Source organism: Scophthalmus maximus, chromosome 20, assembly GCF_022379125.1.
Source record: "Scophthalmus maximus strain ysfricsl-2021 chromosome 20, ASM2237912v1, whole genome shotgun sequence".
NCBI classification, from domain to species: domain Eukaryota; kingdom Metazoa; phylum Chordata; class Actinopteri; order Pleuronectiformes; family Scophthalmidae; genus Scophthalmus; species Scophthalmus maximus.
In genome coordinates, this window is record NC_061534.1 from 11,411,855 (window position 1) to 11,439,456 (window position 27,602).

Genomic DNA, 27,602 nt, shown 5'->3' on the forward strand with positions numbered 1-27,602 from the left:
TTTTAAAGGTAGTGTTTTTTTTATTATTATTCATGGTTGTAAAATAGACAGAACCAAGAGAAACGAGAGGTGGGAGAATTATGTCTGTAGATGGTTTAATGATGAGACATTTAAATTGGTAGTAGTTCAGACAGAGGACACAAATCAGCATATCTGAGGGATTAAAACAAATAATAAATGTATGGTTGGCTCGAATGAAAACCACGATTACAAGGACTTTAGTATCATCATCATCAGCAGCAGCAGCACACTAAAGCTAAAATATGAATCAAATCAAAGGGGCAGTTAGTCGTTTAAAGGACAGGACACGCTCTAAGCACTTTACACATGCAGCCCATTCTCAGTTTACATGTAGCGCTGTAGGTAAAGACCACCTGCCATGAACAAAGGCCAAGGTTTCTGATCATCCACGTTTAGGTGATGCTTCCTGTCTACGAGTTACACAGACTGATCAATAACCTTTTACTCACAACAGGATGGATTGACACAAGTTAGGAAGCAAAGCTTGGAGTTGGCCTTGGTATTAATGCCCTGCAACCTCAAGCACAGCCCAACTGCAGTCACACATATGATTACATCGCTTCTCCAGTGTACAATGTGTCTTTACTGCAACTGGAAAACTGTATTCAGTGAAAGAGTCCGTTCGCTCAGAGTCGAGCTTTACACAGGAAAGTCCAGGTCATGAAATTATGATTAATCGTGCAGCTTCTTAACAGTGACATTGTCGTTTATATGATCAACCTACAACTTTATCTCCTGCAATGATGGACTGCGACTAACTACAGGACAGTGGTTTATGGACAAGGAGGTTCACAGTGCTCTCTCACAGCAAGTCAGTATGGCTCAATCTACTTTGTGAGAAAAAGCGCAGGAGGTTTAAAAAACTAAAAAAGTGGGAAAGAAGGACGTACTCCAGAACATAAATGACATGTCTTTTCTCACCGTACATACACAGGATATCTGCCCTTTTCTGTCTTTTACGGAAACCGAGAGAAATCATGGGGCAAATTCAAAACAAAGCTAGAACCAATAATTTCAATAAATGAAATAACAAACCGAGAACTTTTTTTGTTTTAAACATTCCTTCATACTAAAGACTTACAGCCAGTAGCAAATACATTGGCAAACCCTGGGAATAATCAACAAGCACAGTGCTCGCTTACACTTACAGGGATTCCTATGTTTAAACAATCTGCAGATGAGTGTTTTTAATTAAACTGGTTTGTGGAATATTAAAACCTCTTAAAATTGTTTCATCATATTAGGACATGAAGCACTTTACAACATGCCTGGAAATGATGTTGAGTTTTAAAGTCAACAAACCTCTGATGTGATTAAGTGTGAACGTAGAGGATCTGATCAAAATATTGGATTATGGACACGTTGATACAGACTCTGCATGACTGCATTTTCCATGGGTAAATAATCCACTGAAAATATCTCAACTGTATTTCTCCTGACACGTGATTACATGGATGCAGAGCTTCATAGGTCAAATTCGCACAACCTCCAGTTAAATGAGAGGACACAAGCTTCTCTTTCAGTGTTCACTGTATTTTAGAAGACACTTTTGACATTTTGATACAATCCCAATACATTCTAGTGGTTACAACAGTTTTGATACACTTAAAAAAGGGGAAAAAGAGGGTGATAAAAGGATAAAATCCTAAAACCTCACATCAAGTCTGTGGGCCTGTGGTAATAGACATGCATGAAAGGCCAGACTGAAGACTGAGTGCATCACTCACAACTAAAAGCCTCTAATAATTAAAAACCTTTATGCAATCATTTTTACACTGTATACAAAATTGGCACACTAACGAGGAAAAATAGGTTAATAAGCCGATGACAAATGATATCAAAACAACAAAAAGCGTAGCTACGTGTAACTGTGGCTTGCTCGAAGGGTGCAATGAAAGCAGACGAGAAGCAGAAATGAAAAGGGGCAGAGGTCGGCCCCTGAGGACCGATCCGACGCGTCTAGGACTCTGTCTTTTTTTTGTTTTTCTTTAGGAAGGAAGGAGTGCGGAACTTCTTTTTCTTTTTGGAGGGCGATTTGCTGGGAGACTCGTCACCCTCCTGGTCGCCAGCGTCAGCGGCTTCCTCCACCTCGGCTGCTTCCGCTTCTGCTTCTGCGGTGGCAGGGTCAGGGGCAGAGGCGGAGTCTTCGGCAGGAAGTGCTGGGGCATCGGAGGGGTCGTCGGGTGTTAAATCTGGAAGGGTCTGTCTCAGGGTGGCTGCATCGCTCTCATCCTTATCGGATGGTTCAGGCAAGGACTCTGGTGGTGGGGGAGATGGTGAGAGTTATTATCTCAGAAGACAAAGTGATGGATCTGTGCTGCAGAGCGTACACATCTGATACAGATTGACCACTAAATCAGCTGTAACATCCACAGGATTTTCTACTTCCAACTCCTCCACTTGTCCAACAGGATCTTTCAGACTGATGCACATTCATCACATGCATCATTTAAAAAGGCTTTTTTGCCTTTCACATTTCCACAGTCAAACTTCATACTTAAAGCCAAAATAACTGAAGTTATACACCAGATACCTAAAGTTGCCCTTTTCCTCAAATCAAAAAGCTGAAGCAAAAACTGTAAAGTTTCTCTTCAGGACTCATTCCATTCCTTACCATTGAAAGCTGGACAATAAGCAACATGAAATAATAATTTTGGGTTTCACTGCAATTTCGTGTTACCTTCATTTATACAGGCAAATCTTAATGAGCGCAGTTCCCTTGCTCATTTGCACCCTGTGTACAAACAAACAGAAGTGAACGTCCACAACACAATATTAAAATATTGCAATGTTTTCAGAGGTTTTAATTTTTTTAAAAGCCACACAGGGAGTGAGGTTACATAACTTTTAGTTTAAACCTTTAAGCTTAGTTAGGCTTTTCTAGTAACCAGTGAGTTAAAGAAGCGACAAGTGCTGGTGCTGAGCCAGAAGATCTGCTTCCGTTCAGTCGACCTCCAAAGATCAGTATCACACAGCTCAAACCACTGGTGCAGGCTCACACTGCAATCAGGCGCAAAACCACTGCAGCTCTGCTCAGCTGATTTTTTTCACAGGCTACAGACACTAGCCTAAAAAGAGACCTGAGAAAACACTACACACCCGTCTATATTTTACAACCCTCATGTCTGTCAGAACAGAGATGAGGCCAAACGACACTGACAGATAAAATGGAGGCTCACACACCACACAGCCAAGCTTTGGGCTTTGACCATCTACGAAGCTAAAACCATAAGCGAGTCTCAGCAAAGCCAAACGAAAGCAACACTGAAACAAAGCACCGATGTACCTGGTAAAGGACTCTTCTGGAAGACAAACATTCAAAGACATTTTAACAAAACATTACCTGGGTTTTCCACCATACAAAAATATACAGAGGCATAAAACATTTAGAATAGAATGTGCATATGTGCAAAAGAGGTTGGTTAATTGGACAGTGAGTCGTTGGCAGGAAGAGAAGAGAGGTTATCTAACTTAAACAGTTTTTGTGGGTTGTGAGGTTTACTTCAGGAGCATCCTCCACTTTGTTTACAACAGGTCATTGCCACTTGGGAAAATGGGACCAGGGGGCATTTTCATTTTCTCTCAGTTCTGAATAGAAACAGTCAAAAATCCGATTACAGGAGGTGAGGGATGGAGGAGCTCTGAAATAACCCCCATCAACGCCGAGACAGATTCAGAGGAGTTCAGGGAACCGAGTTAAGACCGACCGAACAGTTAGTTCGGACCAGAGGACAACACTGCTACTGAAGCCATGCAAAGAAAAACAAGGGGGGGTAAATGTTCAAACACAAGCGTGGAGGGTTGGACGGGTAATGAGGAGGTGGAACAGTACGTACTTACTATGGCAACAGGTACTCTTTTGTATTTCCATCTCCTGATTGTAATCGCAGCCACAAAGAAGAAAAAGCACAAGTAGAAACAAATGTCTATGCAGATCAAACCACAGGCTGTGTGTTAAAATTAACAAAAAGGAAACAAATATTGAAGAGAGAAAAAAAAAAAAAAAAAAGAATGGTTGGGAACCATTCTTAGTAGACTCCAAAAGATGGAGAATGGAAGTGAAGGGGTAGAGGAGATACTGTACATCGAGAGACATGTTATATAACAACATTTTGCATATTAGATTACACCTGCGATCACAGCATATTGTTCCAATAAGTGTAAAGAGGAGAACTTCCTGCATGTTTCTGAGGCCAGTCCAAGTATCATCATGGATGATACCGCTGACATAGGTGTAATCCAATAGTAATAAAGACCAAGAGGGAGAAAATAAAAAATAAAAGAACAAAAATAGCTTGAGTCGTCTGCACTGGGGTCCATCAAAGTAGCTAAATATACCCATTTTTCAAATATATGGTATGTTTTTTTGGTGCTTCACTTCCAAACTATTTGCTGACATTGAGCCTTGCGACTGTAGTTTTGTTTCAATAATTTTTCCATGCCACTTACACCTGATGAAATACCCCAAACCTCTTGGCCTTTTATTACAGAAAACATAGAAGGGCATCTGTAGTAGGATTATTCAAGACCACCACAACAACAACAGACCCCAAGACAGACAGGCAGGTGAATAGGTCGGAGCCTCCGCATTCCCGGTTTAGACCCTAGAAAGTATCAAACCACCCAGCCATGCTGAACCAGACGGGACTAGGCCGGGCCAGGTAAGTGGAGTGTTATCAGGTCAACCTACCTTCCTCTGCTCTGATTGGGGTGCTCGGGGGCGTGGAGGTGGCTTTCTGGCCTTTCGGCTCCTCCACAGCTTCTACTAGTTGCTCTGGGTCTGGAAGAAAATCAGCAGAAATAAGAGAGTAAGAATGCCTTTGCCCCAAATAAAAAGGGAAAATTAAATCGAGAGGCAAATTGATCCAGATTAATTTGACAGCTGTCCGTTTATTTCCTGGATAAAATGAGTATTGTCACTGGCTAAATGAGTGATTCATTTTGTCTCAGGGAAAGTCAGTGTCAACACACAAAGAAAAAGGAAGACGGCACACAGAACCATACCAGGGAGGAAGCTATAATCTGGAGAAAACAGCAAACCTTTTCAAACAAATCCCAGTAAAATCAACCAACCAACCAAAAAAAATCCCACAGAACCAAATGGAATGGAAACCAGTCGGACGCACACAGAGGAGAGTGGACACCAAAAAGAGGCATTTTCAGGACAGGTTAGCAGGAACAGAAGGGGGACACAATCGTTCATGCCCGTACATGGGACGCTCTGATTGGATGACTGAGCTCATACACAGCTTCCTCAAATGTTAGCACAACACTCCACAGCAAAAGTGCTTTTACTTTTTGATTTGAGCATCTTGAAAGAGAGGGGATGGGTTTAATAAAATCACAAAATCCTCACATCCTCTCTCCTCAGCTACTCGTCCAATCAAACTGCAGAAAGGTATCTGATCTGCCAGAGCTCTGATACCTTTGGACAAGACACCAAAAGAGGGGATGAGGGGAAAAATAATCAAGCTGCGGCAATAGAGATTGAACTGTGGGTAGGGAGGGCGCTTGCACATGGTAAAAAAAAAAAATGGCAGCAGACTCCAAACCCCAAGAAAAAAATTAAAAGACACAGCAGGTGGGGGAAGCCCAGGCTCCCAGTGCAGCGGTGTGTTGTGAGGCGGACCAGGGCTGAGCAGGGGAAGAGGGAAGCGGAAGGCCAGAGTTCAGGCATGACTCCGCTTCATCTGGTGTACCTGGAGCCTGAGCCGCCTCGACCACTGATGGCTCCTTGCTGAGGGCGCGCAGCACGGCGCTGTGGAACTCCTTGTGTGGGGAATCTGGAGCTGAAAAAACGTCGTCCGCTAGCGTCCCAGCAGAGTCAGTGCCGTCCCGAGCTGGCACGACCCCGCTGGAGAGGCCCATGGAAAAAGAGATCTGTTCAGAGGCTGGGGTAGCGGGCGTGGCTGCCGTAGGCGGGACTTGCTCTAAGCTGGGCGAGTCAGTTGTCGACTGCAGCAGTGTGGAGACAGAGGCTTGACCTCTCTGTGGTGTCTCCGGTTCAGGACAGGATACGCCGGAGGCTGACCCCCCCCTACTAGCGTCTCGTCCCTGCACTGTGAATCCATGAGTGTGTGTGTGTGTGTGTGTGTGTGTGTGTGTGTGTGTGTGTGTGTGTGTGTGTGGAGAGATAAAATCACAGTTTGGCCAATTTCAAAGATTCAAAGCTTCATCTGCCATTTTGAAAGGTAATACTGACTGTCAATTAATTGTTCTTTTAAAAATGGGAGTACAAGTTGCAGGTAAATTAATTCAGTGCGAGCTGAACACTGTGGTGAGTAGAATAATGTTTTTAACCAGTTGGAACTATTATTGCATTCAAAACAAAATCTGACAAATTCTGAGCAATTCCATTACAAAGTATATTCTTTTCTTCACATCATATTGAGTTTCTTTCCTCCGCTCTGCTCCACTCGTCGTCTTTACCTTCAGGCCCTCTCTGTTTCTGCTCCACCTCCCTGCGGTATTCCTCCACCTCCTGGTCGGTGATTTTGGTGAAGGGGTTGGGACCCTGCTTGCTGATGATGACCTTGGGCTGGTACTCCTTCTCGATGATGGCCTTGGACGCCGTCACCAGCTCCCCCTTCAGGACACACAGAACAACGGCGGAAAAAGGTGAGACTGCAATTTAAGATGGACGACATTTACTCTAGGCTGCACATGGAAGAATGTAATATATGGATAAACTAGCTGCAGTGTTGAATGCTTTGCAGAAAAACTCATATAGTTAAAATACCTTTTATTTTTGTTATCAAGATTAGAGTCAGCTTACATACACAACTACTGCTCAGCATGAACAGAAGTATCATACATAGATGAATAGATGAACAGTATCTTTTCAGAGCACAAGTTAAACCCAACAGGCCATTTCAAAATTCAAGAAGCACAAGTTATGATGTTAAACAGCAGGTTATTTCTTGTTATAATAGGACATAAGATTTTCCCATTTTCATTCCACACAATAATACTGCTACACAAACGACAAATTAAAAAAAATATTTCAAGCCAACAGTATACATTACCAGAAACACAAAATCGACAAGACAAAGCATGAAAAGGCATGAAACTAACCGCAATAGTTGTGCTCTTTGAATCAAAAATATGAGTTTTTACAGCTTATCTTTTGCGCATACCTGCGTGTAATACTTGCAGTTAACACCACCTGCACTAGATCTGGTACCTGCTCTCTTTACTTCTCACCTCAACGTGAAGCAATTCACGTTTAAACAACTGTGAAACTCTCTCCTGCGGACAAGTACAGGTCTGTCTTTGCCCTCCAGACTCCTAGCTACCACAAGAACACAATAATTTAACTATCCAAAGAATCAAAAAGTCTGAAAACATTACAAGAGTTAATTGCCTCATTCTTTCACGCTTCTTATTCACTTCACCTGTACAGTCCAAGATATCAGGCGCCTATCTGCAGGCTCAGAGGAATGACTGGAGGATGATGTGAAGTACAGGTGAATGGTATTTGTAACTGAAGCATCAAGTACCTTTCTAATTGATTTAGCAGGACTATAGGACCCCTCGGACACATCGAGGCCATCAATAGTGTCTGTACAGTCAGACAGAGGGGCGTCCTGCAATAGTAAACCCAGTGAGGTGGGGGAGGAGGGGGCACAACCCAGCTCTTAAACACCAGCACAGTCAAATTAGCAGTCTGTCAGGCAGGCGTGAATGTGTGCAGACATTCACAGACGTATCAACTTTCTCTCACACACACACACACACACACACACACACACACACACACACACACACACACACACACACACACACACACACACACACACACACACACACACACACACACACACACACACACACACACACACACACACACACACACACACACACACACACACACACACACACACACAGGTGGAAAGATATCTTAACGAATCTTAACGGCTACATCCACATTACTCCGTTTTCGTTTTAAAACACATCGCTGCTTTGGCTTTTTTCCGCCAAGGGCCTAAAACAGAGAAGTTTGGAAAGCACTGCTCATGTGTAATTTATTACACTACTATTTGTTACACTACTATTACTACATTATTGATAAAGACATTATTGGTTTCAGAAGTGTGAAACATACTGGTAGCACAGCTGGAGAGTGATTTGTAAATCTTGGTGAAAGTAATAAAAACAACAATAAACGTTTTTTTTTACTACAAATAAAACTTAGTTATTAATTGTTACTCACTTTCCACCTCTGCATTCACACACAACATACAAACAAAAATGTTGGAAATGCATGCAAGAGAGAGATGGTAGTGAAAAGAGATGTGGAAATGTACAAAGCATAGCAGTGTTGGAACAAACAGCCAGAAGCTCATCGAGGTCTCCTTTGGTCTGACCACTGACATGCCAGTGAAGTTTTAGGTTTCTCCTAAAACTAGATTAATACACTTTACAGCTGCATTTCAATTCTCATCTCTACTGCTTCACATGGCGTTTGTGTCCATCTTGCAGATGGCAAACATTGAGCTATGTGCCCCCCAGTTAAGGAAGCGTAAACCATGCAAACGGAACGCAAATGGCACATTTTAAGCAGTTATCTTATGTTTGCATTCTCGAAAAAAAAGAGGATACAGAGAGCATGCACAGAAAAAAACAAGATACTTTTCGACTGTTATGGGGGTTTTGTTGAACATTTCAAGATACCAAAATGCCTGCAAATGCTGAGACAGGTAACAGCCTCATCTCTGGACTACAGAACAGAAGAGGACACAAATAGAAAATAAAATAAAATAAAAACTATGAAAATGGAGACAACCTGAGCTGACAGGTTTGGTTTACCTTGCCCACATGCTACTCACCTGCCAGATTGAAAATTTCTGTGGTTGGAAAATAATGTCACAGTTACAAAGTCACCCCATGCTTTGGAAAACAACATGGAGGACACGTTCTTTGCTATTCTCCTCCAGAAACTGATGTCAGATCAGATCACATAATATCCTGAATTCCAACCAATTTCTTTTATTGCAGCGCAGTGTCGAGGAAAACTTCACATAAAAATATTCACTTATTGCAGCGTTTTGGTTTCAGGGGCGACTCCAGACCTGGACAGAATTATTTGGAGGGATTTTTTGTAACAGAGACCAAACAACGCTAAATCTCAATTGGTTCATCAATATGACACAGGTATTCCTCTCCAGGTCAAGAGAGCTGTAGCAGTGATGTTTTATGTGGCGAGTTCACAGACTGACCTGGGTAAAGGAGCGTTCCCCCACGTTGCCAGCACACAGAACCTGAGACTGGGGCCCTGCTGTCTTTATGTCCTGCAGGTTCTGCTCCCGGATCTGAAAGTAACAACATTTCAAGGTCGTGAAGGAACGATAAGCACGCGGTGGCATCCTACTCAATGCTAGAGATACAGAGAAAAACAATGCTGATACTAATAACCAGAAAACAGAAAAGAAAGCTGTGATACCTTATTCCGCATTTCCAGGACATCCTTTGGGTTGGTGTTCAATGGGATGAACTGATTGGCTACGGCAGCCTGGCGGAGGCCTTCTTCCTTTGTCCACTGTAAACAGCACATGACGTGTTAAAACACCTAAAAGCAGATGTACTTACTGACATGAAAAATAAAAAGATCCAGACAAAATAGTATGCAGGCTTCACAATACAAGAATCATGCTGAACTGAAATGAACAAAGTTGGATGCCTGAAAAACTAAAAAGAGAAAGAAAGTGTGAAGGTAGAAAGTGAACCAATGATGATGGAACACGGAGGAACATGTTTCATCTGTTTTGTAGTGCACCTCTTCATAAATGCTGTTCTACACCATTTCCCACACGCCATTCCCTCTCTGATGCTTATTTATCAAACCATATTAGATTATTATCTTCGTAATGTGGGATGTCGTCATCTAATTAAGTCAAGCATGTTTGATTTGAGCACAATTACCAAATGGAACTGAGCCTAAATAATCTCAGTGAAGAGCATTAGGACCATCATGATACAAGATACGATTCTGTTTGTGTGTGTGTGGGTTTACAGTAAATTTGGAGCTGAAAAGTCAAAATAAAAATTGAGGAATTTATCCAGAAAACTTAAGGAGACTCCAGACACAATGCTTTCTTTTGGAATTATCGATAACGCTACTCATTATACACATAATTGCGGATGGCTGTATTCTTTTAAAGTTTCAGTCTTAAGAGCCAATGTTTAACACCAGAAATGATTAATAAATAAACCTGCACTCGGCTGCTGGAAGAGAAACATTTTGGGTTTTTTTTGTACTTTTGAATCTCTTAGTATATTTCTGCAAAATGCTGCAAAGAGTTTGATTGAAAATATTAGACATGAGGTTTGTAATTCTATAGGCAGAAAAGAAGTAAAGCTTCTAAAACTTATGAGTGGTCCAAACACTAATATTAGTTTAAATATGATACAGAAATTGTTTTCAGGTCATGGAACACTATACATACACTGCTAAACATTTTTTTTTATCTTTTAATCTTTTTTTTATCTTATTTCTTACAGCCTCACTCCAACGTCCTCAGTATGAAAGTTTTCTTTTTACTCCTTGTTGACAATCATGTGAATGAAAGCTGCCCACAAACTGAGCAGTGCAGGCAGCCCTATCAAAAGGAAATTCTAGGGGGAAGCCTCACAGAAAAAAGTATGGGTTAGTTCTTCCGTGAGGGTTATTATGTTTTAAGCATCCTTCAGATACTTAAGCTCCGTTGGTTGTACTGCTTTTGAGATGGTCTGGGTTGGAAACTGATAAAATGACTGTGTGCACAACAACAACCATTTGTCATCATCATTGATGGACTATTAGCATAAAAAACTGAATGAACACAGAAGTCCAACTGAAAACATCACAGAATGAGAAAACGGGTGAAAGGGTAAGGGGGGGTGGAGGAGGTGAAGGAGAGTAAGGGGCTGGGTGAGACGATGAGGCTGGCTTACGAAGCGAGAGTGGCAGTGAGGGGTGAGCTGGCATCACCAAAGTCATTTCCCAGGCTGATACACACCCACAAGGACGACAGAGATAAGAGAGAAAAACACCCAAGGACACTCGCCCACGTTGGGACAAAAAAATAAAAGCTATTGTCACAATGCAACTATACACGATTGTATTTGTCCTGCGGGGGATGAAACCTTTTGTTGCACTTCTCAATGTGAAAAAAAATGTTCTTTTCTTAAACCTGGTAATGCTCAGCATGATTGAGGGCGAAAAGAGAGAAAAGTCTGGTCGCATCTCTTGCACCAAACTGAATAAGCAGCGCATGAATATACAAATCAAATCTTCAGCTTCCATGCAAACTGTTTTACTTGATCTATATGAACTAGGCATGTAATTTGCAGTGGAAAGCGTAAGCTCATGACTCCATTCTTGTGTTTACGAGAAGCTTGGCTGGTTAGCTGCCCGGAACCAGGGGCTGGATGAAGAGGGGTTTCTGGATGGATGTAGCTGGGTCGAGTATGAGATGAACATGTAAAACACGATATACTCACTGAGATCGAGTCTCACAACACAACATTTCCTACTTTCCCAACAGGAGATAATTTTCAAAAGTCAGGTCAAATTTCATGGCTTTTTTTTTTTTCTTCTCTTCAAACATAATCCACTCATGCAGGCTTTCAGGTTTTCAAAACCATTTTCAGAATCAAACTGAAACCAGAAATTAGAGAGAGCATTGCCGAAGTAAGAAAAATAAAAATGAGAAAAGCAGGATGCATAACTCTTTGCAAACGAAGTTTTTACTTTGTTTAATGACCATAATTATTTTATTCTCATCAAAAGGTCTGTAATGTATCTGGCATTATTCTAGAAGTTAAATACTATACATGCCACCTCCCTCCTTTATCCAGAGAACGTCAATCTTAAGATGTCTAATGAATACGCTCTTTCTTGATCCGTTCTCCTGATTCATTCTGAGCAAAAAGTTTGCCGACATCAAGATGCAGAGACAGAAAAAAACTGTGTATCACAGATTCTGCAACAATGTGGTTTGCAGCGACATCACAGCGTCCTTTCCACATTCGTCTGCCCACTTGGGGACTCATGCCACACCCCTGCTGCCCGCTCCACTGGGAAAAACATCAACACCAACAATGCATTTCACTACTACACATGCAGTGGGGCATGCTGTGGGCAGCTGGTCGGCATCGTGAAGCATTAGGAGACCAGATCGGGGGGTAAAAGAGAAAAGAAGGTCAACAAAAATTATCACAGTTGTGATTCAAAGAGGTGACCGCATTAGAAAGGTGATTTATTAGGACACCTGAAAGTACAGTTTGAGTAGAGAAGTAGTAGAGTTAAATTTTAGTCTGTCAGCAGATAAAAAGGCCAAAGACAAGATGTTGAGAAAACAAAGGTTTCAGCTTTCTAATTCAATTCCTCCCTGCCCCCAGGACCTTCAGGATGCCGACCACCTGCCAGTTTCCACCAACAAGGTAGCTGTAAAATCTATACTATGAACAGTAAGGTAGGCACAGACCAAGCAGTTGGTTATACAGCTTGGCACGCAGACACCGGACGAGAGAGACTGCAGCAAGGGTTTGACGTGATCGTGTGTTATGTTCGTCCACACCTTAGGCTTCGACTTGGGGCTGCTGCCGTCGGGCCCGTCCTCGTAGGGCTCGTCGGGCCGGCCGCTGGCATTGAGCCAGCGGGTCTTGTCGCGCTGGCCGCGCTGGAAGCTGTGCTTCAGCGGGGAGCGAGCGCCGGAGTCGCTGTCCTCCCCGTATGAGTAGCCACCATGGGCAGAGGGAGCGATCTCCGCATCACTGTATTTTTTACCTTTGTCCCGCAATGACGGGCAGCGGTAAGGATAGCCCGTCCTGTAGCCCTGGAAGACAGAATAGACATATACGGGTACTACTTAAGTGAAAAGTTTCAATCACGCAAATGGGAGAAATGGCTCTAAATTCATCCAATCGCCAAGGTTCCAGAGGTTAAGTTAAGTATCACTTTCATTATGCAAAAAGTTAAGACCTTCATCACAGAGACTGTTGCCACTACCTGCAAGTGTTCAAATAAAATAAAATTAAAAAATATAAATATTTTGAAAAAGACTGTCTCAAACATCAATGGCAACAGTTGTGATTAAGAGCTTTGCCGTGGTTCTCTTTTCACTAGAGGGTCTGTAGATTATCCTGAGTAAATTCGTTTTTTTGATACCTTTGATATGTTTGAAGCCTGAATATAAAATTAATCATTTAAACGTTTGAGGTAACTTCTCTTTTTAGTGTAGCCTGACTTTTTTCTTTTGTCTAGCCCTGCACATCTATATGTGCTATGACTGGTGGATTCCAGGTGTGTGAGGTGTGAGCCAAGTCATTGGCAACATTTTATAATCTGAATAGTTTTGTTTCCAAATAAACATAGTGGCCAAATTTATAACTAGTCTGATACCCACTAAGTCAACGAAAATTTGCTGCCTCTGGTGGTTTTTGTGAACAAATTTCCAAACTGAGTTATTCTTTCTTCTTTTTTTGTACCTACCAAGTTGTCGAGCATTCTCATGAGAGCCTCAAACTCCTGCTCCCCGACTTGCCACTTGGGGTATGTGGAAGACCCGTCCCCGACTGGCTCAGGGACCCTTGAACGCGACTTGTATTTCGCAGGGTCCAGCATCACCAGATTATCTGGACCTCCAGCGCTGGCCAGTGTTCGCACCTGCAAAATATTAGGGGGGGGGGGTTTACAGACAGAGAAAAGAAAGAAAGAAAAAAACGGACACATCCAGAAAAAAAAGGAAAAATAATGTAGACATGAGGACATACACAGACACACGAACATAATGCACACACATACAGACATTAATGAAGTAAGTGAACATAACATAGAAAAGATGTGGAGAGAAAAAGACAGTTTTTATAAAAAATGCAAACATACATTATGGTGCAAAATATCATAACATCACATGACAACACACGTTGGTCTACGTGCAATGCAACAACAGCATTTTGTCAAGTTAAGATGGTAACAGAAGTTTATGGTCAGAGTGAACACCATCAAAACAAATCACAATGGGTTTTTTGGTCTAGTAAGATTTGCAGACATCAGTGTGTCGCCTACCTGGATTTCACAGGCAGTGACCAGGTTGTGGATGTAATAGAAAGCTTCCTCCACCGTTTCACCCAGAGTCACCAACCCATGGTTCCTGAGGATGAGCACCTTACTCTTGGGCCCCAGGTTTTTCTGTATTTGAACAGATTCCTCTTTATCCACCAATATGCCGTGGTAGTCATGGTAGGCCACCTCGCCCAAAGACAGTGCCTCGGGTGAGATGGGCAACAGGCCGCATTTCATTGCCGACACCTGCAACCAAACAAAACAATGCCACACAAAATAAGACTATTATGGGCCTATGTTTGTGTTTGTACTGACTATAATTACTGCGTCCACACCGTATCTTACCGCAGCACCCGCGGCCGTGTGTATATGTACAATACACTTGGCGTCAGGCCGTGAAGCGTAGATGGAAGAGTGGAGAATGAAGCCGGCCTGGTTGACCCCGAGGTTGGTGCTCCCCCGGTCGATGACCTCACTTTGAAGGTTTATCTTTACCTGGAGGGCAGGGTGAGTAAAAGGAGCGTCTGTCAAGCAACTAGTTCGAAGTTTTAGCATTAATCTTAAGCAGACACAGTTTGTCAAGTTCTGGCCAATTTCATTTTATCATATGAGAAATAAAGAAAATGTTTTAATTCACTGATAGAAAAGTGGAAAGAAAACACTAGGAAAGAGATTCTCACCAGACTGGAGGCAGTGACTTCACTGTACAGGAGCCCAAATGGGACAATAAGGAAACGCTCATCCTCTGAGTTCACCCTGACCTACAAGACAGGGAGACGGTCATTACACCAGATGACATGGTTAAACAGAAAGTGGCCCAAATTTAGCTTAACAATTCAATTAATTAATTTACGGGAAGTCTATCATTAATGCATCAGGAATATAAGAAATGAAGAGATTAAAGATATTCATTGGTTAAAATAAAATTTGGTTTAATTCCTGTATATTCTGAGTCTAATAATGTGAACTGTAGACCTATGCAGAAGAGAATGGGGGATATACAAACAATATATATTATAGAAAAATATTTAGATTCAATAATCCATCAATCTATCAATGTCAACCCATTGTTTTACATCTTGCATTGGTCCAGAATTGTAACCGAACCTTGACTGAGAGACTACAGAGTCGTGCTCTTGTTTATAATATGTTCCTTCTTGTGGAGGAGTGCCATCTGCACTGCTGTCCGTTGTCATTTACCAAACAACAATAAGCATTTGTATTTCTCTTTCATTTTCTTCAAACATTCAGTCACAGAACAGCCCTGGAAGTTGTTGGCAAGCAAGACAGAGACGGACCAAGAGAGGCTCTGCCCAATGAAGTTAGCAAGACAGACAAACTAAAGACAGCAGTCTGGCATAGTGAGTGTCTAGGGCTGGTAAGGCCTGATGTATAAACAGTCAAGCTTCCCCTCTGTGGATCAACACTGATCTCATACATGGCCTCTCTGGAACTAAATCGACGGGAAACCATTACAGCGATGGAGAACTTTTGTCCATGAAACTTTCCGATCAGATCATTTGTCCCTTATATTGCACCTGAATTAGGCTTTAAAAATAAAAATGCACATTCTTCTACTTTAGGTGGAACAAATAATAACTAGATGGATATACAAAACGCCTTATTGTGGATTTTGTCTTTATTGACTTGCTGGACAAGAATCAGTTATGTTGCATTATTAAGAGTCTCACTGTGAGGTGGTTGTAGATGAGCTCGGACCAGCCAAACAAGTCTGCGAGCCGATAAAAGGCAGCCAACTTGCAACGGAGAAGCTTCTCTCCTTTGTCGTAGGAGATCGAGTCTGAGCCTCGCAGATCGTTCACGGGAGTCACCATGCCCAAACCTAAGAGGAGGAGACAGAACAGACAAGGAGGACAGTGTTCGCTTACATTAAAGCGGAAGAGAGACACTACAAGGGCAAAATGGATCAAATATGTTTTTTTGTACAGAACCAAATAAGAACCTCTACAGATTCTTTGACAGCAGGAGAGGTATAAAAAAAATACCACTTAGTCCGACTGGACTCTTTGTTCAGACATTACCTCTGTCATACGCTGCGTGACTCATTGTGAGCACAGACAGCGTGGCTGAGGTCAAAAAGTCACATCGACGCACAATCACTCTATTCTCTGCTTACTCATGTTGAGCGCTGCCATGCCTCCTTGTGGTGCAGCGGGATACATGGAAGGCATGCTGGTGGTCATGAAATCTGCAATCTGCTGCAGGGCCAACAGGCTCGTGGGCGTCTTCCCCTTCTTCAGCTGATCCTGGATCATTGTCTCCAGCTCGTCGCAGAATGCCTGCCGGTCATAAATGCAGACAAAAACAAACAGATAAGGTCATGATGACCCATAATTAACTGAAACAGAAAGGTATATTCTAGCTAAAGGATTTTATCATTATTGCCCAGAATTTTAGATATTCTAATTGTCACAATTTCAACCAGTCAGGACAAATTTTTAAGGACATGAATACATCAGTGCTTTTCAAACATACAACAGGCCTTTGCACAGTGCAGTACTCTGTCCTGTGCATTTTAGGACACAGTTGGTGGATAATAAACTGGATCAATCATGTGAGATTGAGAGGGCCACTGTCTTTACTCTGGAGAAGTAGCCTATTCACATTTAAAATGCTGGTTATGGCAGTGAGCATTTATCCACTGTGATCACAGTCATTTGTAAGTTAATATATTGTACGTGCCTGCGTGCCTGCGTGCCTGCCTGCCTGTGTGCTAAAACAAAGAAGCTATATTTTCGTTTCACTGACCGGACTCTGTAGTATCATTGAGACCCTCTTCCTCTGCTCCATCATGTTAAAGTCCTGCCGCAAGTCGGGCGCCATGTTCCTCTCCCTCTGGTACTCTGGGCTGCTCTCGTCCACCCGGTCGAAGTACCGCTCCTTGTGGGGGGCTGTGGTGGGAGGGGGGGCCGTCACCACTCCGGCACCTGATTCGCCGTTCATCCTGGCCTGACCTCCTGCAGAGGGAGAAGGATGAATTGACCATTGACTACTTTATAATGACGGAAAAAAGAAAAAAAAAGCAGCTGCACAAATCCCTTCCCCATACGTCTCTTTGCGAGATTTCTTTCGGCATTATAAAAGGCTTTTTTAACTAAATGTGTGGAGGAAGTCCATATATTTATATCAGGTAGGAGACATTAAGATACCGAAAGAGGAAGGAAAGAGAAAGTTTTTCCTGACTAAATGAGGAAATGAGCTTGGGCAGTCATTTGCCCAGAAAGCCAATCACGAAGTCCAACTCGCTGATTCACTTCCTGTCATGTGACTGCTCTTTCCAGCCCAGAGATGTTTTAATTGATCTCCATGACGTGTTTCCTGGAATCACAACCCCACTCAAGTGTCGAGGATGGGCACAGGAAATTTAAACAAAACGTGGTAAAAACCATGAATCTCTTTACCTCTAAACCTTAAAACATTGAAACCAAGTGTTTAGTATCACCAGGTGATTTTTAATACATGCTGAGGACCATTACTGTGGACTGCTACTGTACAACAGGGATCAATTATTAAACAATTATTCTTTTATATTGATCAATGTGCAGATTATTTCCTCGATATATCAAGTTTTGTTTATAAAATTTCAGAAACTAATGGAATTGTATTTATCATTCCAACATGACGTCTTCAAATATCTTGTGAGTCCAAAACCCAAAGATATTCAATTTACTGTGATTTTAAAGCAGAAAATCTCAAAATTGCTCGATACATTGATTAACAAAAATAATATGCCACTATTTTGATTACTTAAAAGGCAAAATCTCAAATATTTTGAGTTATTTGCATTTTTAATGTTAGGATTTGATGCTATTCTTTGTCACATGATACTTAACTGAAGCTCTTTGGATTTTGGGCAGGCTAAACAAAAAAAAGAAGATAAAAGATTGATTGGATAATCTTCTTATTGGATAATCAGCCTCTGCTCACACATAACCAGACTTCCTGTTAAACTTTTGCCCTAAAAGACTTAACTGACAACAACAGGGAGATTTAGAGCCACAAAGAAAAGAGAGGGCAGGGTGTACTTCCACCTGTCAGTCACAGCACAGACGACTCAAGCTCTGACTTTGGAGGCGCAGACAGACTTAACTGGCATCGGGAAATGTGAGTGTGCAGGCATGCGTTGGTAATGGAGGGCTGCGCTGGCAGAAACCGATGCAGCCCATTAGTCCACATCAATACAAATGTTCAGCCGAATCTGCCATGACAACTGCAGACCAAACCCAAAGCATCCAGTAACACGCTGAGAGCTGACGGGCCCTCGCTCTGGGTTCTGCCCACTTTCACCGGCGCTCCCACAAAAATCAAACCCAACTTTTTCCCTAAGCTCAGTTCACCTGCTCCAGTCAAGCGTTCTGTGTCCTCATAATTTTTTTCTTTACATTACTTCTAGGACGACAATGTTTTTTTATATATTGTGCCTTCTAAACATGTTAAATGAAGGAATGATCATAAAGGGGTGTATGGCATTCATATAATGTCATTTTGGGATGTAATGGAAGTGTGTGGTTGGTGGATCTGTGAGCGGTTAGACTTTTAGCTGTATTGTAACCACTAACTGCAAATGTAATTTCCTGAGAAATTTCAGTTTAAAAGTTATCAAATCTTCCTTTCATATATAATTCCTGCATTGTGTACCAAATAATTATTATGGATAAAATTATAAATATCGCTAATATTATTTACTTTGACAAATATTAAAATGAAAAATGTACAAAATCCAAATGATGTCTACAAGGGGAAGTGGTTGAGGTTTGACTTCTGCGACAACATCTGACTTTCAAAAATCAAACACTTGCACTTTCTTCTCATTGGCCTTTCTTCTCTTCTGTTTCACCCCCCTTAAAAATAAATAATTGCGGCTAGGAAAGAAAGGACCAGAGAAATGCAGGATGCCTACTCTGCAGTCATTCAGGAAGGAAAGCTCTGTTGTTCTGATGAGGTTGTCGGTTATTGACAGAAGAATAAGGACATTACCAATTAGCTCTGGCGCCAAAGCCACTCATTAGGGAGAAAGAGAAAGTCTCATTCCCTGGCATGTCATTAACAAAACAGTGAATCCAACATTTTAAAAACTCCTCGGATTAGTTTTATGCTGCAAATGCACAAAAACAGTGACAACTTCAAAGTCGTATTGAACAGATGTTTTTCTTTATGCTTCTGATAATAACAGGAAGAGTTAATAAGTCATACAAATCAAGTCAAGGTACATGACAGCACTAGTGTTTGCAGTTGTTCAGGGCCTGACCCGTGTCAGCCTGGTTAAACAAGAGGAACGTCTTAATGCTTCTAGACTGATTGACACACTTGTTCCCTTCGGTTTATGCTGCGTTCGCTGCCTGTTGTTCATGTTGGGTTTTGACTGATAGTGGCAACGAGGCGAAACAAAGAAGAGGACTACTGAAAAGCATCGAGACCCTGAAGGATAAAACATTCATGTGTAACTTTTACTACTCTTCTTTCTTTGTTTGGAGAGGAGAATGTTCTTGTACAGAGTAATCCATCTGAGAGGTGAAAACGACTTGTCAGCATGGACCCACTTTTGTTACATTAAATGTCACAAGGCCACAGCAAATTATCTATTTAGACTTGATTGCAATGAAAATCTCACTTGCTCACAATGACCTAACTCTGTGTTGAAACACATACTGCAGGAAGAGTGTAACAGGATCCTTTAGGTTGTCTCTTGAGGCGGCCATTAGAGCGGAAACTGCAGTGCAGACTACAACAAAAACTGCCAACACCTGCAAATAGAGTATATGAAGCATAAGTGTTTTTTAGCATTTCTCTAAAGTTGCATGAAGGAGAAAGACAAAAAGAGGAGCATTTTTTTTGCTCCGATGAAAAATACAAGCTGTATTAAAACAAATATCAGGTAATTTCTTCCTTGTAACCTAAAGGAGCATTTGTTTAACTAAACTCATTTCCTGCTGAACTCTGCCTCACCACAAATGTTTAACGAATCAATACTAGACACCACTCTAGCGTTGACATCTTCAGTGCATCTTTTTGAGAGCAGTTTATTTCTTCTGGACAGTGTAACAATAACAACGGCCGCAGATGCACGACGTCGCTCTCTCCACCAGCACAGCATACTGTCATCACACAACCACAAGCCTGCGCCCCCGCTTCGCCAGTACCCCTACTCCTCTTCCCTCCTCAGAAATGTAGTTGCAGGGGCTCGACTAGCCTCCACTCCTGTTGAAGAGTGCAATCGCTATGGAAACCAAACACATTGCCATGGCAACACGGGAAATGCCTTCAAAAGATTTGTGTTATGTAAGACCAGCTGTAGGCCAGCATCACATTCCAGGCCAATCAGTGGCACAAGGCGCAGATCTTCAGACTGGAGTCCTACTCATTTCACCTAAGATCCAAAATATCTCAGGGACTCGGTGTCTCATTCAGTTACTGTAGCTCAGAACTACACATGCAATAAAATGCTATAAAATGCTACGCTGCTATAAAATGCATGCTATGCAGCAGACCTAATGTAACCGCATCTGCACATTAAAAGCTGCCAATTCTGCCTCCGTTTTCACTGTGGATGTGGGAAACCCTTGGACTGTTTGCATGCATCAAGCAACGGGAAAACATGATGACGATTCAAGGATCACATCCGTGCTTTGCAGTAGAGGTAGCTTGCTTTTGTGTGAAAAATCAGAGGAGACGTATAGATTTGTTATTAAAATATCCAAGTTTTTTTTGTAATTAGTGCTTTAAACCTATCAAATGGAAAGGGCAGCCAAGCAGTACCCATTTGAACCCGTTACACCCTCTCCTGTGGCCAAGGCAGCCAGACCATAGATTGCATTCACACAAAACTAATGGCTTAGCTGAAAAGGCCGGGAGCAGCCTCGTGAGGATGTGTCAACAAGGAGAGCATCTTATGTCTCACTTTCAGTAAGCTGATTGTGCAAGTCCTGCTTCAAATTCAATTCACTTATCCCTTAGTCATGTTCATTTGCACAACTATCTGCACCCGCATCATCAAAATAAAGACATTTGTGTTTAATTTCTACTTCACCTACGTGTTTCTATGCGGCTTTAATGCTATAATGTAATGTAATGAACGTCTAATGGTGTGGTGAAATATTTCAATTCATACTAACTTGTATGAGTAGAATACTAGAAAGCAGATGCTGGAGATATGGATAAAATCAAAAGATGTCCAATTGGCTAGTAGGTAGGTAAACAAAACTAGTATATTAACCATTTAAACATACATTCAGTGAATTATTATCAGCAGCAACAACTGTTAGCCAGTGCAAATAATATATACCTAATGCAAACATTGCTAATACCTAAAAAAGCTTTTGTGTATATCAGAGGAGAAATGACCAAAAGTGTTTGTGACACCATGTCTCAAATCTGCACACAGGTTTTAGATTGCCTCTTCGCTGAAATGTTGATGCTACCCTGGTGAATTAACAAGGCTTTAAAACCCTTCATTTTCAACAAGGCATAAAACAGCAACAGACTTAGTTATTTTTTGGTCACATGGAGATCTTGAACTCAACGCCTTCTCCAGTGGGTTGACATTTTTGCAGATTGCATATCCAGGTGGTATCATTACATTTTTTGGGACATTTGTGTTATTTCCTCAGTATTTCACCTTCGTTTTGCCCATCTTACATATGGCTTTACTCTCAAATGTTCTTCTTTAATCCAATAGTTGTCAAACTTGTCAATTTATCTTATTTTATATATTTGAATCTGAACCAAGGTAATGGACCCACTGACCCTCCGTCCTCCCATCTGTGAATCAAATCCCTGACAAATCAAGTGCCCTGTTTACACCTGGCATTAGCATGTGTCTTGGGTGATCACCATTGTACGTCAGTACGTCAGGTCACACCCGTGTCTCCAGTCACCAAGTGTGATCAGAGCTCACATTTCCCACTCTATATGCAAATAGGCACATACAGCATTTCCATTTGCAAAGACCAAATGTGTTGTTTCTAACGGTCAGAAAGCAAGAATACACTACACTGCCAGTGACTAAAAGAAGATGAATAAGAGATCACAGCAATACGACTGGGTCTATTGGTTGTCGTATTTCAGGTAAACCAAAAATCACACAAGATATTTAATGTACCTCTATGGATTTTCAGACGTCGTGGAATACATGGACAAGTACACACTTCTAATGTGGCCCAGGACACCATCGCATTCACACTACTAAAGGAATGTGGCCATTAGGGGCCCACACACAACTCTGAATGTCATCTGAGAATGTCTTACCAACGTGCCCTGGATCTATTCACACCGTTACTTAGGCCCCATCCACACCACAAGATATTTGGAAAACGACCCCCCCCCCCCATTTTCCTCAGCAGGGGGGCCTGAAACTTCTCCGTAATGATGGATTCATTGGAAAGACGCATCTAGCTGTAGAAACACTGTAGTATCTATTCCCAGCCTATATGTGATGCTGTTTTTCTGCTACAGAACTCGCACTGGACTACAAGGCCTTAGAACTGTCCATTTTCTGATCACATCACACAAGATGCGTGTGACATACCAGGTGTGAGCAGGGGCCCGGTCTACCAGGACGATATACATCTATACACCCAAAAAGGAAAATGAACAGGATGCCTTTACAGAAAACTAGGGGAGGATTTCCTCCAGATGATTGACTCGGAATCGTGTGTTGAACTTTCTATGACACTTCATACAGATGTTTCCCTTCTCCACTGAGACAGATATGAGGCAATGAGAAAGAGAGACCGTACGAAAAATAAAACAAGAGATTTAATATGGAGGAGAGCGCCACACTCACTTCTCTCCCATGTTGCATGGTAAATTTAGTAAACTTCTAACTGCTCTGCATACTTTGTCCACATTCCAATTTCTTTTTGTAAAGTCTCTTTTCAAAGGCGAAAGCTTGCACTAAAAGCATCTTTTCAGCGTGATTAAGCTCAACGATAAAGATCCATTTTGTTCTTTCCAATAATATGCCAATCAAGCAATCGCAAGTGAAAAGATCATTGTGTGTGTGTACAAAAAATTAAGATGGCCCCAGAGTCATGCTGGTCGTTCTGTAGCAGTGTGTGTTCAGCTAGTGTTTCAAGCATTTAGCAGACATTAAAGAGAAGCACTCAGACGGGGCTCCTTATATCTCTGAGCTGGATGCCTGTCATTGCTGGGCATGAAGAATCCACGAGCAACTGCTCTTTAGTGTGCGTGTGTTAGCATTACAGACCCCCAACTACCATGACTGGTAGGAATGCTTTAGGTGTTATTTTAGCTCTACCCCATTTAAGGAGCTGTACAACAGACAGTAATTGAATAAGTTGTGGTGTTATTTACGACATGAGCGAAGCGGACGGACGCTAAAACACGGTGTTTGGCAAAATGAGGAGGCAACAATACATGTCCACCTTACTGACTCCGCTGTTCGAACCACTCCACTTAAGAAAAGACGATGGAGAAATAGCAACATTTGTTGATTAAATTTGTGCCATTGTGTTTATCAGTATAAATATCATACCATACTGCATGAGAAAAATCAACATCAACTTGAATTCCTTTATATGCATCCCATTTCCTTCCCACACTCTGGCTCATACAATCCACCAAGCATTACTTACCCATAAAATGTAATTCTCCAACTAGAGGTTGCAGGAACCATGGTGATGTTGCAGCTACTGATCATTTTCTCCATCAACTGATCAGATAATCAAGTAATCAAGCTTAGTTTCCTTCACGATGTCAGGTGGAATGACCTAAACCTGAGGAGTGTTGTTATCATTCACTCACTCACCCACTACATCACATTTACTCTTACTCCATTTCCCACTACGTAATTATGGGGTTGCCAGGTATTTGTGCTCGGTCAACTGATGCTACCCGAGTGGGAAAAGGGGGGTCAGTGTCAGTGGGGTCCAGTGGCACACAGCAAGGAGGAACTAGGATCTAAAAACAGTATTTGCCAGTGGCAGTTAAGCGGCAAAGAAAAGTGATTTTTGGGGGAAAAAAATTTGCTGTCTGATGTGGGCGAAACTACTTTAAAAGATGTGGTATTGGATCGGTACATACATTTGTGTTGTCGCCAATGACCAACCCGGCACCTTCGACAGTATCTGAGGCATTTCCGATACTGGTATTTGAGGCATTTCCGATACTGGTATTGCAATCGGAACATCTCTACTATGAACCCAAGACTGATTACAGCCAACCGATACACCACTGTTCTGTTTAAGAAACGGCACAAAAACTGTGGCTCCACAGATGGAGCCAACGTAATTCTCTTTTAAAATGTAAAGCAAGTAAGTTTTGCCACTGATGAGACTGTCAGTAGGTGGAAATGTATTATCTGTCGCTGACTGCCAGGGTCACGCGAGACACTGTGCTTTGTTAGCATGCGAGTGCAGTGGCCTGGGGTTTATCAGGCTGTCGCATGTCATACGGGACAGAGTGGTGGGAGATTGCCGTCTGTAATAACACACCCCTCCCTGTACAGTTTCCCTACTCTCACACTCTGTCCTGTACCATCATCTGCACATCTGTGAAGCATTGTGATGGCTAAATATTTGACCCAAACGCAGCTACACATACATTGACATGATCTTCACTGACCTCTGCAGTGTGAATGATGCAAGCTCAAGAATGATTGTTTTACATTTTTAACTATAAAAGAAAAGCCTGTTGAAATTCTGCTAAGTGATCACATATGGGGAGGAAGGAAGGAAAGAGTGAAATCGAGAGAGGACCTGAAATGAGGAACACATTTTCAGCTGCGCTGGAGTCGAGGGTGTGGGCGTGGGGAGTGGGAGTAAAACAAACACAGAGAAGTGTATCTGGAGTGAGTGTATGTGTATGCGTGTGTGTAGTAGTGTAATGTGTGTTGAGGGTGGCAACATGGAGCCAGACTGACAGTTACACTGCCTCCTTAGGGAGTTGGACTCATTCTAACAGAATGACCAAATCCAGGGAGTTACCATCCCTTTAAAACACACACACACACACACACACACACACACACACACACACACACACACACACACACACACACACACACACACACACACACTCTCTAATCCTTATACTGTATCAACGGCAAGGGACTTCACTGTGCACTTCCTAAAGAAGCCAGACACGTCAACAGCTTAAGGTTTATCTTCTTCAGTTTGAGCCTAAAAACCAACAGCCAACAGTCAGTCAACAAGGTACATTAACCCAGGTTTAATACCAACTCTCCAGGATATAAATAATCAGGAACAACCAGTTGTCTCTACAGACGTCACTCTTGAATATCATACTTCGGTCTGTCAGAGAACCATCACAAGTTCCCAGACACCAAGTTGCAAAATCAATCATCCAAATCACAGAGATGATGAATTTACGATTATATCTACAGAAAAAAAAAATATTGTCACATACAAGAAATTGAAGCCACATTTTGCTCAAATTGTTGATGATGGATGGAATGTGGTCCATGATTTATCCAAGAATTTGTGTTTGTACTATCTACGATTTGTTTTCAGCTTTGTATTTATGGTTGATGTGTTTGGCCATTCCCCAACAGGATCATTTCATAATCTATCCGGCAGCCTGATGCAGCGTTGCATGATGGGGGGTTTCCCGTGTGCTGATTTGCAAAAACCTTGCTTACAATTAAGATAAATGTAATGTCCACACACATCATTCTGCAGGGGCATGTTGTTGTCTGACCGGAAGCTGCTCCATCAGCACACAAACAGTGCAGAGTGCAGGCCAAACCCCCCCGCTTCGACTCTCACACACTCACACACACACACACACACACACACCCACCCACGCCCAGACCATCGTGTCTCTGGTGCGGACCTGTACCGAGCCGAGCAGCACATTAACGGTCCGCAGTCAGACGGCCGTTGTGCCTGTGAACTGCGGAGCCGCTCGGCCACGGGCCCTGCTCGGGCAGCGGGCTACCGACACTGGGGCAAGACACACCCGGGTCAACAACAAAACTGCGCGTGGCCACCGGCAGTTGTCCAATAACACACGACACCGTCAGAGCGGAAGTGGATCGACTAAACCCTTTAAAAAAACAAAAAACAACGACACTCGTTTCGTGCTCCACGTCTCTCCGGAGCAGAGGCAGCGTATTAGCAACAAAGTGGGAGAGCTCGTCACTGTGGCATTAAAACACACACACACACACACACACACACACACACACACACACACACACGGGCCATGTTGCAGCGGACAAACACCGACGCGGAGCTGCGCAGCGCAGAGCTTACCCTCTTCTTCGAAGACGTGATGAAATGTAAAACAATGCTCGGTGGAAGCGGGACGGTGGTTTCTCGCCGCGTTGTTTTCTTTTCCGTCCACCCTGCCCCGGTGACTTCAGAGCGGGTTTATCTCTCTGCGCCGCTCCTCTGCGCCCCGTCGCTCCGCCCCGGCCACCATCATCCCGCTTGGGTGCGGCAAACTGGTCAATCCGCGGCCCGCCATTGGCCACGGTGAGGCACGTGACAGCGACGTAGCGTGAGTGGGGCAAAATGATTGGAGGACGAACAATAGGCCCGCCCCCAGCAGAGAGGCGTTTGGGTTTTATGCTAACTGCTAAAGAGCTAAAGCCAGGGAGTTTATAAGAGAGGGACGCAAAATAATGCTGGTCAGATATTGACAGATATTATATTACAAAGTCAGTTAGGCTACCTGTCCACTAGTAGAGGTATTGAGCCAGCACCGTACCAACTTCCGTAAACTGTAAAGTTGGCGCATCAACCGCTAAATATTTTCTTTTCCAGTCATAATTGTATTGATGCAGTAATTCATTGTTGAGTAGAAAAAGTTTGATAAATCCCAATGCAATTTCATCGAATAGCTCGTTTTACCAGACCGACAATACGCAACTTAAAAATGTATGGAAATAAAATTTAAAAAATAGGAAAAGTAGAAAATAACATCCACCCAGTTTTTAGGGTAAATCATAATAATAATAATACATATAATTTATATGGCGCTTTTCCAAATGCTAGAACTATGAAATGTTTGTTTTGGGTTTTCTTCTTGATAAAATGGGATGGTAGATCCTGGTGCTCGTCTACTGTTTATTTTTCCAGATTCATAAAACCTGCACCTTTGGGAATGGGCATAATGAAAACTGACATAACAGGAAACCCTGCATTATTATTATTTATATATTTTTAAACTGATTAGACTGACTTTAAATTAAGAATAAATGTTTTTGAAGTTTTGGCAATTAAAGCATTCGCTCATGTTGACTCTTTGGTGCATGTAGGATATTTTACAAACACTGAGTCACAGAGTTTGCATAGATTGTGCAAAAATGTAATTGCACTTCGCCATCACCCACCAGGGGGCGCACTTGATTTATTTGTAGATGAAGTGAGGGGGGATTTCCAGATGAGAGCTCTCTATTCTCTACGGGATGTCGTCTTGGTCAAATCTGATTAGTGCAATACTGTTATGGGCTGTAATCATTTAATTAAAACTGACTAAAATACATTCTTTATATAACATCAGCACAAACTATGCAAATGTTCAAAGTTTA

General features: G+C 42.3%; 1 protein-coding gene across 15 annotated transcripts; it reads right to left on the reverse strand.

Moving 5' to 3' along the window:
• On the reverse strand, positions 1 to 26,511 carry add1 (adducin 1 (alpha)). 15 transcript variants are annotated; one of them, XM_035607265.2, is made up of 17 exons: positions 26,323 to 26,509; positions 16,838 to 17,046; positions 16,206 to 16,368; positions 15,760 to 15,911; positions 14,749 to 14,829; positions 14,414 to 14,563; positions 14,072 to 14,314; positions 13,496 to 13,669; positions 12,489 to 12,839; positions 9,464 to 9,559; positions 9,240 to 9,332; positions 6,451 to 6,607; positions 5,721 to 6,080; positions 4,712 to 4,801; positions 3,308 to 3,323; positions 2,702 to 2,755; positions 2,056 to 2,279 (listed from the first exon to the last, which is right to left on the reverse strand). In XM_035607265.2, the coding sequence occupies exons 2-16, from the start codon at positions 17,030 to 17,032 to the stop codon at positions 2,704 to 2,706; spliced, it is 2,373 nt and encodes a 790-aa protein (XP_035463158.1). In that variant the 5' UTR covers positions 17,033 to 17,046; positions 26,323 to 26,509; the 3' UTR covers positions 2,056 to 2,279; positions 2,702 to 2,703. The 15 variants fall into 15 exon arrangements, 12 of the variants coding, with proteins under 12 accessions (XP_035463155.1, XP_035463157.1, XP_035463163.1 ...); XR_004784892.2 differs by lacking the exon at positions 3,308 to 3,323 and adding an exon at positions 3,862 to 3,895 and having other exon boundaries at positions 2,221 to 2,279; XR_004784891.2 differs by lacking the exon at positions 3,308 to 3,323 and adding an exon at positions 3,858 to 3,895 and having other exon boundaries at positions 2,221 to 2,279.
• Positions 26,512 to 27,602: the final 1,091 nt, after the last annotated feature.

Coding starts and splice junctions, on each gene's coding strand:
- add1 (XM_035607262.2), bottom strand. CDS start 17,032: ATGAACGGCGAATCAGGTGCCGGAGTGGTGACGGCCCCCCCTCCCACC. Junction 9,560..12,488: donor GCTGTATAACCAACTGCTTG/GTCTGTGCCTAC, acceptor TGCTGTTTACAG/TGGACAAAGGAAGAAGGCCT. Junction 6,081..6,450: donor GAAACAGAGAGGGCCTGAAG/GTAAAGACGACG, acceptor ATGGATTCACAG/TGCAGGGACGAGACGCTAGT.